General features: G+C 51.4%; 1 protein-coding gene across 12 annotated transcripts in view; it reads left to right on the top strand.

Moving 5' to 3' along the window:
* NCOR2 (nuclear receptor corepressor 2) overlaps positions 1 to 12,336 on the top strand; it is a 225,496-nt gene that overhangs the window by 85,730 nt on the left and 127,430 nt on the right. For all 12 annotated transcript variants that reach the window (XM_058036731.1, XM_058036730.1, XM_058036732.1 and 9 more), the window contains exon 4: positions 5,319 to 5,496. In XM_058036731.1, the coding sequence (XP_057892714.1) occupies positions 5,319 to 5,496 (178 nt within the window). The remainder of the gene's footprint in view (positions 1 to 5,318; positions 5,497 to 12,336) is intronic.

Raw genomic sequence — 12,336 nt, forward strand, 5'->3', positions numbered from 1 at the left:
CTTTTTCTTGGAAGGATCTGCAGACTTCCCCTTAGCTTGTTCAGTTGTGCCAACTGGTCTGCAGGAGTGAAGAGAAGTATTTCAGGATCTGCTGTTGGTACAAGTCGTACCATGAATACTTGCAGTGGAATGTCCTGGCAAGGTGACAAGGATTAGGGCTTTTTTTCCTTCTTCTATATATATTTTGGTCCTCAGAAGAAGTGAGAAAAACTGGGTTGAGTGTTAAATGGCAGGTGCTAGAGGGTGAGGGATCTGAAAAATGAAGGAACTGGATTTTTCTGACTTTTCATATGTGTTAGGATTTTAGAGCAAGGTTCCATATTAATGCAGGAATGCCGGGGTGGATACTTCTCTCTTCTTCTCTGGCAGAAAATGTTGCTGTAAATAAATGGAATAAATGGTCTGTGTGTTAACACAGTGTATTCCACCTTTATCCAGAATGAGTCACTATTTTCATAGATTATTTTCCCAGTTCAGGAGACCATGCTCCTCTTTCAGAGCCGTTCTGCTCAGCAGGCACAAGGAGTCTGAAGAGCTTGCCCAGTGTGGATCTGCAGGGTGACATTTAGGATACATTAAACAGCTGCTGTGTTTCTGCAGCCATCTGAGGTAGCCATGTGCAGTGTGGCACATGGAGAGCAGGCTGCATCACTGTGCCTCTTGTTGGGATTAATCCTGCTGGCCCGGGAGGGCTGGGGAGCTGGGGCAGCGTGCGTAGTGCTGGAAATCACACACGGCTCTCAGCCCTCATCTGTGCTGGGCCAAATGGCACCAGCTGCTCCCAAGGTAACAGCACGACCAATTTGGTTTTATTTATGGTTTTTAATTAAGTTTCCGTTTTTAAAGGTGATCCTTTTCTCAGGAGTGAGCGGCGCTGTGGCTGAAATCCCCACAGCCGTTTATCTGTGTCTCTCATGCTGGAAATGATGTACCAGGAGCTGCAGTTTTTTCTTCCCCATAATTGAGCACAGGAAAACAACATCTGGAGAGGGCAGATGCTGGTGTGGAGGCGCTTAGGGACAAGCCTTACCTTGCAAGCTCTGCTGTGGGCTGCCTGGCGTGTCCATGGATGGGCATGGGATGGCTCTGAAGCCTTTGGTTCAGGATGTTCCAGCCACCCAGGAGGGCTTTACTGGCAGGCTGCAGTTTTGGATACCTGGAGAAAGCATGTGGGGGAGCTTGTGGAGAGAGAAATGTTCCTTCTCTTCCTCTTCAATGAGGCAGTGCTATTGTGTTAAAGCTTCTGCTGGTCCTGTCCATGAATAATACAGGTTCTGTGTATGGGGATCTTCAATATGCAGTTTTAAATAAAGTATCTGCTCTTATCTACATCGCAGTTGGCTTGGAGGGTGGCTGAGGGGTTGTGCAGGGCAGCTGAGCCACTGCTCCCTGCCCTTGTGTGGGAATGCACAGCCCAAGCATCCCGAGGGTGCACGTGGGTGCTTGGTCAGAGCTCCTGAGGACCTGGGAGTCCTTCAGCTGGGCCACACGGTGAGCTGAGCATCCTGCTCCAGGCTGTCCCACACCTTTGGTTTGGGAGGACTCAGTCCTGCTGCTGGCAGACTTTGCTGAGGGCGTGGGAGCAGCTCCATCTTCCCGCCCAGACATGCAGCTCTTCCCGTCAAGTCACGATGGTTTATCTGCCTCCCCACCTACATGACAAAGGGAATATATCAGCTGGTCCTGGACATGTTTCTGTAGGTGCCTGGTGGCGGGTTTGGTCCTACAAAGCCTCCAGTTTCTCTCTTTAACAGGTCCCAATTTGCCCAGTCTCACACTGTCTCTCATTAGCCGTAAGGAGGTTGTTGAAACCTCTGACAAATCTTAGCATTGGCTATAAATAATTCACTTCAACACCCGTGTTTTCTATATTACTGTTTCTCAAAAGCATTTCATTGTCTGTCTGTACCTGTGGGGGTTGAATACTCTTTTTACAACTTTTTTTTTTGTGTAGACAATTTCCCACCAAACCATCTCAGCTGGAGGAAATAAACAGCCCCAGCAAGGCCGTGGTTTGTCTTGGTTCTGGTTCCAGGAGACACTGAGAATCATTTTGCCAGCCTGGTTATGTTGTTTGGCCCCATGGTAAGGGAGAAATGGGAAGGTCTGAAGAGCAGGGGAGGATTGTGCTGCTCTGAGGAGCCAGACAGTGGATTATTGGGGAGGGACAGACTTTGGCCTCCTGAAACGTTTGTGCTTGCCCATTTCCCAGTGATTTGGCTTCAGGAAAGTACAACTAAGATCCCTCATGGTAAGATCTCATCATGACTGCTCTTAAAAGTCCTAACCAAGGGCAGCTCAGGATATCGCATCTGATCCTCTCTCCCCAGCTCTCAGCTTCATGATTGGATTCAAAGATTGTGGACATCTTTTCCAACCTTAAGGATTCTTTGATTCCTTGATACCCATCTACCCAAAACCCTGTGTTTTCAGCCCATCTTGTGCACTTGCTGGGGTGAGCTGCAGGTACCCCACACTGCTGTAGGAATCTATCTGCTCCTGCCTTCCTTCCACCCTCTGTGAGTGTGCTGAGGGATCTGCCCCGGTGCATGAGTAACACGGCTCTGCAGCTGGGAGGGTGAGTAATAAACCAAAGGTCTCCTCTTGGGTTGTCTCGGCCTTCTGGACCTGCACCTACCCTGAGCAGAGATGTGTGGGGGTGGCTGCAAGTTGGGCAAGCCCTGGGCACCCAGCCTTGTGTGTCAGCACATCTCAGGCTGCTCTGCTTCCCCAAAGTGTTCAGTGTTTGTGGTGAAGGACTCAGGTGAAGACTAACCTGTCCCACTTCATAATTAATGCTGGCATTTGCTTTGCTTTGTTTAATTATGCACAACTCACATGCAATTAAAAACACACTTTCCCTTCAGCAAAGTAGGAATCTCTGGAATAAACCAGATGGGTGGGAGCTGTTTGGAAAACGCAGCAAGCCCCGAACTCGGTGTAACAGGAGGGTTTTTCAGGCAGAGTCATTTTTTGCACTGACAGCAGCGTCGGTGCTGTATAAAAGGCTGTTGTAAAGAGCTTGCTGCAGGTGTGGATGTGAGGAGTGAAAGGTGTGAAGGCTTCAAGCAAAAGCATTTGTGTTTGCAGCCAGGACAGGCTGAGCGGCTTGTGTTGGGCAGAGTAATCTCGGGAGCGGCTGGAAATTCCAGTGGATAAAGTTAATGGCTGTTCCAGTGGATGTGGAAATGGAAATAAAATAGCACCTTATAACATTGCAGCTGCTTTCCCTGGCGTGGCCCCTGCCTGGCTGTGAGTAACTGCCTTCGTGAAGCTCAGTGCTGCTCTTATCTTCAGAATCCTTGGGTTTTTTCTGAGTGCACCAGTTGTGTGAGTTCCTGACAACTGCAGAGGTCTTGGAGCCCTCCTTTGTCAATTAGCAGCTTCTTGGTAATATGGCCTTAAAAAGGGGGAAGAAGGGAGAATAAAGACATCTGATTTTTAATTGCCTCAGTAGAGCAGGGCCTTGGGTTTTGGAATATTTTAGCACCTGCCCAGCTCAACAGTTGCTTATTGTTCGTGGGTTTTACAGCAGAGCCTGAAATGCTGGCATGCAGCTGTGGGCAGGCAGGGATTGCATGAAGGGCTGGGACCAGGAAACCTGAGAGGTGCCAGGAGAGATTTCTGGGCTTGCTGAGAAAAACTGAGGATCCTTCAGCAGGGAGGGGTTTGCAGGTGAAGCGAGCTGTGCTTCAGTGCCAGATTCAGCTCTGCAGGGTTTGCTGTGTGAGCTGTACATTCTGTCTGGGATGTTGGAGCAGTGCTGCAGCCTCCCCATCCTCCTGTCCCCTTTTTGCTGGGCAGGAGGAAGAGGATGAGCCAGATTCAAAGCTGCTGCCCAACCCCAACCCCACAGCAGCAGAGCTTGCCATGCATGTGCTTTGTGCCTGCTGTTGATGTTTAATTAAAAAATAACCCTCCAATTTTATCTTGATTCCCTGGGGCTGGGTGAAGGTGGCTGTGCTGCAGCAGGGAGGGCACAGGGCAGTGCTCAGGGTGGCAGCCCTGAGACTGTGGATTTCTGCAAAATCCTCTCCCTGGATGTGGGCCAGAGCCATTACAGCTGCTGGCTTCAGGGCACTCTGGATCCTCCCTTTGTGCCTCTTCCCTGAGATTTTTAATGTCAGCAGTTGCAGGTTGTGGATGGGGGGCAGACAAGACTTTAGACCCCCCGTCTCCTATGCTTGCTCTTTCTCCCTCCCCTTCAAGCAGCTCCAGAGGCTCTTAAGGTTGTTAGTGTTTGGTAACTGGGGAAGACACTTCACCACCAGCTCAGGAGAATTGCAACAATCTTGTTTGGGGGAAAAGGAAAAAAAATGCTTTTTCACAAGCTTTGACTCTCCTGTGCTTAATTTTATTTTTTTTAAGGGACACTTCTGCCTGAAGTGTTAAAAACACACCCTTGGAGCTGCTGCAGCAAAGCTGATCCTAGGGCATAGTAAAAGATTTAATGCATTTCTGTAGGATCCCTTTACAATTCCCACAAGAGAATCCTGCTGAGGAACACAGAAGTACAAAAAAAAGTTCAACATTTCTTTAAAAAAACCCAAGCCTAGTCTCCAGGTATTACCAAGTGCATCATATTTAGCAGGTAAAAGGTGTTTGAGCTCGATGTGACTCGTTGGTGCAGCTGCCATCAGTGGATAATGTGCCTGTACAGCCTGCCAGCTCTGTGTCAGAGACGTGCAACTACATGTGCCTGGTTCCTTTCCTCCCCCATCCTGGAAAAATAAATCCCTGCTGTCTAGCCATGGAGGACTAGGCATTTTTTCCCCAGCATACAATCTTTGGTATTCCTATAGAAGACACTAAATATAAACACTGAGGCAGGTACCTTTGACTAAATAAGAGAAATGTGGCAGAAGGGGGCTCTGCCTGCTTTTGGAGGATTTATGGGGTAGATTTGAGGGTTTGCCAAGCTTTGCCTTGTTCTGACCAGCCCAACTGTGTGTCAGGGCTCAGACCTGGAACCTTACTCGCTTTGTAGGTGTAGGGACAGGCACCCGCTGCACTGGTGGCACAGGAGGTGGCAGCAGGGCTTTCCAGGTGGCACAGCAGCACTGCTGGGGACAGCAGGGTGGCCCCTTGGCCTTGGAGGGGCTGGTGCTCCTGCTCCAGCACGTGCACCATGCCCAGCAGCTCCGGGGCTCTGCCTGTGGGTCTGCAGGGACCGGAGATGCTGGAGCAGGGCCAGCTGGCCTCCCCACGTGGATCCTTGTGGAAAACTGAGCCCTCTCCTCCTCGAGTGGTTTGCAGCCACGGAGCAGGGGAGAGCAGAGGTGGTTCTTGTCTAAAGGCTGCTTTCCCTTTGTCCCCAGATCCCAGGAGCTGCACCTGAGAGCCGAGGGCCATTCCTATCTCTCTGACCTGACCAAGGCATCGGACTTGGAGTTCATGGAGAGCAAGAGGCCCCGCCTGGAGCTGCTGCAGGAGCCGCTGCTGCGGCACTCGCCCCTGCTCAGCCAGGGCCAGCAGGGCACCGAGGACCTCTCCAAGGTAAGGGCTGGGGGTTTGGGCCTGGCTGCGTGTGGGGTCTGTGTTCTGGGCTCGTGTGGAGCTGCCTTGGAGGCTCTGAGCTGCACCCAATGCATCCAGCAGTGCTTGGAGGCGCTGGATGCTTTTCCCTGAGGCGGGGTGAGCGTGCAACAACAAGTGGTTGGTTTCTTTCCTCCCCTATCCTGGAAAAATAAATCCCTGCTGTCTAGCCATGGAGGAGTAGCAGTAGAACTGCTGAGTTCAGTGCAGATCATGGTTCCCAATGCATCCAGCAGTGCTTGGAGATACGGGATGGTTTTCCATGAGCACTTTGGGGATTGAAGCATATCAGCTTTCCCCATGACTGTTACAGTGCTGGGTTCTTTTTACTGGGCTATTAGATGCACCAGAACAATTTGGAAGCTCCTGTAGGCTGAATTAAGGATGGTCATGTCTGGCTTTTCTGGATACGCTGCCTTGATTTGATTTTTACTTGATGCTTCTCATTTATCACATCTCTTTATTTAATATTGGTGTTTGAAGGGCTGGAATCGGTTTCTGGTGGTTCTTTAATATAATCTTCCCCAGGAAAGCCTCTCTTGTCCCAGTCTCATTTAACAAAGCAAATCATTTACTTACAATTGTCCCCTCTGTGCAAGGAATAAATGTTGCAAGGAGAAATCCCTTGCTTGTGTGCCTGTTTGGTTTTACTTTCATCTTCTCTTGGGGTAGATTGTATTTGATTTTACCTGCAGTTTGGACGTGCTCCTGGTTGGCAGGAAAGCCTTGCTGGATAAATGTGCTGGGGGCAGCTCTGCAGGCTGGGCTTGGGAACTGCCCAGGCCCTCAGTGAAGTGAAAGGGAAGTCACATTCATAGCCAGGAAGATGGGGATGGTTTGCTGTATCCCTGTGGGAGTGATTGAAATAACACACAGACAAGAAAGCTCTTCCTTGGGAATGCTGGGATAGTCTGCTATTTTTTAATCCATGCAATACTGGTGGGCTTTACTTGAGATCCCTCTGGCCTCTCTGTAATGAGAAGGACATTTGACTTTGGAGCAGTTCAGATGCCAAGGGAGGCCTGAAGGCTCTGAACCATCCTCAGGGGATGTTGTTTGGGTATCTGGTGCACTGTTGTCCACAAAACAAAAAATAGCCCTCTCCAAGACATGAGGAAACAAGGATGACTTTTCTGTCTTCACATTATTCCCACCAGCAGTGGGAATTTTGTTCTGCCTTCACCAGAAAACCATGGTTTGTCTCAGCTATTTGTTTCTAATAGGCAGAGCTGCTCTTGAGGAATTAGTTCATCAGTTCAGGGGCTGCATTTGCTTCTCAGTCTGTGATATGTTTCCAAGAAGTACATGCATTTTATGGGACTTAAAACATTGGTTAATGAAAGAGAGAGCTGAGATACAATTCAGCAAGACAAGATTATGCTTTTAGTGGAGCCATTTGTAATTTTAGAGTCTGAAAGGAAGAAAATGTGGTGTCCTTGACTGGTGAGAGCCTGAGTGGAGCTGGGATTAGGTGCTCTAAACTAGCAGGAGCTGCTTCCAGAATGGGTTTGATGGAGCTCACTGCAAGCCTGGGTGATCTCAGTGCTGTTCAAGTGGCTGGGAGCAGAGGGCAGGACAGGGTATATCAGCCTTTGCAGCTGGGAAATTGGGTTAATAGCAGTCATTGGTGTTAGTGCTGAGCCGTTGTCCTCAGAGTAGGCTATAACCTGCTGGGGTGGCCATTAAGGTGGTGGCAAAGCTCCTGTAGGCAGAGTGTGTATTGCTCTGAGCCCAGCACCCAGGACAGATGATTGAGACCTTGCTGAGGTCTCTGTGCTGAGGGAGCAGTGGTGGCAGGACGTGTGTCCCAGTGACCAGAGCTGGAGAGAGATATTTGCTGTTCTGTGTGTGCTGCTGACTCAGTGTCTGATGAAGTCACTCAATACTTTATCTGGGGCAGCTCTGGCAGCTGGGTGAGCTCTCAGGGTGAGATGCACCACGTGAGGCCACTATTGCTAAACACTGCTGCTTGTTTAGGCAGAGCATCCCAGAGCTGCTCCCCTACCCGTTAGCCCATTCCTCACTGCTGCAGTCACTGCCTGGGGAGGAGCTCCATTTACTCACTGGGGCAGTAGAGCTAGGACTGCTCTTCATGGTGATTTTGCAGATTGAGCTCGGTTTTGCACAGCAAGAGCTCCACAAAGCCCTCAGTAAAAAGGGCAGGGGTTTGGTTACAGGCTCTGGGCGCCAGCCTGGCTGTCCCAGGGGATGGGGATGGAATGGAAGTTGCTCTCGGGCAGTGGATACCTCTTGGTCTCTCCTGGTTTCAGAGCAGCCCTTGAGCTGAGGTGCAGAATCAGGTCTGTGATGGGATGTAAGTTTAGCACATCCCTGATAACCACTGATAACTGGATTTACCAACCCTCAGCCCAGGGGAGAGAAGTCAGCACCATTCCTGCACATTTCCAGGGCCTTTGTTTAGAGCCATAATCCATGCTCTGAACACAGACAGAACAATTGATGGGGCAGCTGGTGGTAACAGGCTTCAGAGTTTTTCCTCCCCTGAAGAGAAATGGATTTCTCATGTCCTTTGTTCCTCATCTACCTCTCCCAAACAGGAGGAGAGCTGGGCCCCCTAAGCCCTGTTCAGTATCACTGCAGCCTCTCTCCAGGCAAGGCTGTAAGGAGAAGCTCTTGGATCAGTGCATTTTCCCTGCAGAAAACAGACACACTTTTGGGCAGCCTGCCTTTCAAAAGCAGCAGCTTTCAGCTAAATCTCCCTTGGACAAGTAAAAGATATTACCTTTCCTTATGAACCTCACACTGCTCATATCCTCAAACTCTTTTCAGGCTGGAGGCAGAAAGTTGTTTTCTTGCCTGCTTTACCCCACTTCAACATCTTTTTCCCTGCTGTTGTGTGTTATGCTTCAGTGCTGTGGTCCTGGGCTCCTGCTGCTGGGGAGAAATGAAACCACCCTGTGCCCTCTGTGCCAGCTGGGGCGGGTGCTTTTCCCCAGGAAGGTTCTCCCTTTATCTGGCTGACAGTAACCGGAGCAGCTAAAGCAGGGCTGTTTTTCCAGTCACTGCAGGCCTGGACGTGGGATTCGCTGGAAAAGCTGCTGTGATGTGGCCTTGCCAGGTGTGTTCTTGGCAGAGAGGCAGGAGCTGGTTCCCAGGACCCTTGGTGGCTTCTGCATTCTTTGCAGCAAAGTCATGGACCTCCCTGGGGTAGCAGCAGCCAGGAGTGCAGCAGAGAGCCCCAGAGCAGGCCAGTCCTGATGTGCACAATCCCTGTCCCTGCACACACGAGCTGCCTGTGGTCCTGCCCCTCAGGGATGGTGAGCATGGCACATCTGGTCAATCAGTGCCTGCTCTCCCCTCCCCAGAGCTGGAGCTTCATCCTGCCTCTCCCCTGCCATCTCTTCTTACTCCTATTGTGCTTTCACTGTTCTTCTTCCCATTTTTAAGGCTGCTCTCCCACCACATAACGTGGTTTGCTGCTCCTTCCTATAGGATGTGAGTCAGTTGTGATCTGTGTTTAGTCCCCTTGCAAGGGCTGGCTGGCTGCACTTATGAGTGGCCTATTGCTCCAGCAGGAATTCACTGACAGGGAGCCATGTAATCCCACGGGAATGGGGCTGGGTGGAGGCTTAGGAAACCTGAACCCTGCTGCCATCTGCCCTGGCAGGCTGCTGGTCACTGGGTAAGTCTCTTCCCCTTTCTCTGTCTCAGATTTCCCCATCTGTACAGGGACAATGCCACTTCCCTCTTTTGTAAAATAATTAACAACTGTGGATGGAAAAAGGCAATTAAGAAGCCGTGTGTTGTTAAGAATTGGACTCTACATTGTGCAAAGGTTTTAATTTCTTCCCTTTCTGCATGAGCATTTTTGTTTTGTTACGGACTGAAAAATGGAATAAGAAAAGTATGTGTGTGGGGGGGAAGTCTTGGAAAAGACAGAGCTAAGGTCAGGAAATAGGTATGGCAAAACAGAAATTAGGGCAGAGGGCATTTTGCTTTCATGCATATCAATGCAGCTTTAAAAGCAATTAATTGAAAAAGGAGGAATTAACACATTTGAAATGCCTTTTTAATGATGCATTGAAGCCAGCAGCTTCCATGCCAAATTTCACACTGGCTGCCCGTTCCAGAGCCCAATTTACAATGAACTCCTGGAAGCCAGGCTGTGGGATGGAAAAGGCTCTTGGCCAGCCTGCTAACTCCTGCCCTGGCCACAGGCTGGCAGGGCACCAAGGACAGCAGAAAGGCTTTCGGGAGCTCGGCTTCTCCTCCTGCCTTGCCCTGCCCCGTGCCCGGCACCGCTGGTCCCTGGGAGCTGCTCCATCATCCCTGGGCAAATGCAGCAGGGCAGAGCAGCAGCAGGGCTTGGAGGAGCAGTGCCACAGCTGCCAGCACAGATAGCTGGGCTGCCTGGTAGATCACCAGTTGCGTTTCTGCTCCGTGCCTCTGTTATGGGAACATCGATCTGTTGCTGGGATTAACCTCTCAGAGTTTCCAGTGGGTTGGTCTCGCAGTTATTAATGAAACTGGCTGGAACTTGTGTTGACCTTGGCAGAGGCCCCAGTTGGCTTGGAGGTAACTGGCAGCAGCATAATCTCTGATTGAGCGGTGCGGGCTGGGGGAAGGGAGCGGAGGGGGCGGACACAGCCGTGCCCGAGCCGGGGGAGCGCTGTGCTCGGCCGGGATGCGGGGGAGGGAGCCGGGCTCGGCTCGGGAATCGGCAGGCACAGCTCGCAGCTCGGTTCCGGCACCCCGGGCTCCCTCCTGCAGGAAGCAGGCCGGAATTCCAGCGCCTCCCCGTGATTTATTGCTGTGGAACAATAGCGCGCAGGGGCCGCAGAATGGAACAAGCTGCGAGCGTCGGTCCCTGGGTGTGTGTCCTGCCGTAGCCTCTGAGATTGCAGCGGGATCGCTCCGGGCTCTCCCTTCCCCACGGGAGGGTGTTTTTCACTGAGCAAAAGAGCTCTGGGCTTGTTTGTCGGGCTTTTGTGGAATGTCTGAGAGCAGGGACCGGGAGGCAGTGGGGCTCTGGTCTCCCCGGCCCTGCATCCCTGCTGGGAGAGGGGGAGATGCTGCATGGCCAGCTGTGCCCACATCTGGTGGGGAGGGGCTGGCTGCCCTGCAGGATGCCCAGGCAGAGGGATCCTGTGGAGCTGTGGTAGCACCAATGCACAGGGGACACACCAATGCTGCCAGCACCCTGTTATCCATCCCAGTTATCCAGAACCCAAGTGAGATGTAGAGACCTGTACCAGTGCATGGCTTGAGCAGCCTGTGGGAAATGAAATTCCTTAAACACTCTGCCATGAGAAGAACTTCTTGTCCTGAGGCCTGTGGGGTTCTCCACAGGCTGTGTGGCCTCCCCACCACTCCTTGGAGGAGTGGACTTCTGCAGAAGCAGCTCTAACCTCAGATCTGAGCAGTGAAATGAAACAATTTCAGCGGTTCCAAAACACCTACGTCTTTCCTGCTTTTGTCCTCCTTCCCCTGCAGAGCACAGCAGTTCTTGTTAACTCTCCTTGCAGCTGGGCTCTCCCTCTGAAGCCGAGCCAGTGGACTGGTGTCCATCAGGAGTGAGTGGTGTGGGGTGGCTGAGTCCAGCAGCTCGAGTGGAGCTGGGCTTGTGGAGCCAGGAGGATCCTGCTGTGACGTGTTTGACACCCACCCATCTGCCATGTGCTTGCTCACACTCTCGACTTGTGCCTGATAAAAATCTGGTTGCAAAAAAAAAACCCTATTTGGTGGGGTGGGGAATTTACGTTAGGGGAGCAATGATTCAAAGCTATTTCTGGGAAGATGAGGGACGTGTTGGCATTCTCTGTCATTCCAAACATATTTAAAAGCTGAAATATTTGCGTTGTTCACGTTGCCACAGCCCAAACACTTCTGGCTGGATTTCCCCCCCTGCTTTCCTCCCTGCTCTGAAGATAATTTCCAGATTATGGGAGGATGGGATGAGTGTCAGTGTGTCAAGCCCTGCTCAGCTGTGTGTGAGCACTTTTGGGAGTGTGTGCCTGTGCAAGCAGAGTGGCTCTCCTGGCATGCCTGGCAGTCCGTGCCATTGCCCATTGCCCAGGATGGCTGCAGGGGCTGGTCAGCAGCCCGTGCCATGCACCAGTGTGGAAGCCAAGGGAGCAGCCTGAGGAGTGTTGTATCTGGAATCTCCATCCTATGCATGGATTTGTGCTGGTTTCATTTGAGAAACAGATGCTTTTGGGCGTTGCAGAGTCCTTGTGAGATGTTTGGCTCCTCCATCTGGACCTGGGCTGAGGGGCGAAGGAAAGGAGCACCATGATTGCCAGACCACTGGCTTTATTCCATTTCTCAGCTGAAGCTCCTGTGGCCAAAGAACTGAACTGTGGTCTGAGAGACTCGGGTATGGCAGGAAAAGCCCTCAAAGGCTGCAGAAACATTCCAGAGGCAGGATGTAAAAACCTCTGACCCTTCCCTGGGCTGCCCGGCTCCCCCTGCCCTGTCTGCCCCAGCCTGCAGTGGCCACAGGCAGCAGGGCCAGGGCTCAGTGCGGCTGGAAAACCAACAGGAGAACTGATGGTGCCTCAAGCAGAGGTTGTTTCACACTTCTTCAGCTCGTTTGTGGTGATTGACATCCCAAACAACCTTTTAAATTGCCTTTCAAGCCGCAGCGGTGGCGAAGGACGGTGCGATAAGGCTGGCTGCTTCTCAGGAACCTGCTTCAGCATTTGCATAATTGGACTTTTCTGTTCCACTCAGTCAATATTACAAGGCTCGTGCAGTGCCACATCTCACCTGATCTGCTGGAGGGAAAGAAAGTCCCCTGACTTTGTGAGCCTCACCCCTGTAATTGGAAGGAATATTTCT

Source organism: Melospiza georgiana, chromosome 18, assembly GCF_028018845.1.
Source record: "Melospiza georgiana isolate bMelGeo1 chromosome 18, bMelGeo1.pri, whole genome shotgun sequence".
Lineage (NCBI taxonomy): Eukaryota > Metazoa > Chordata > Aves > Passeriformes > Passerellidae > Melospiza > Melospiza georgiana.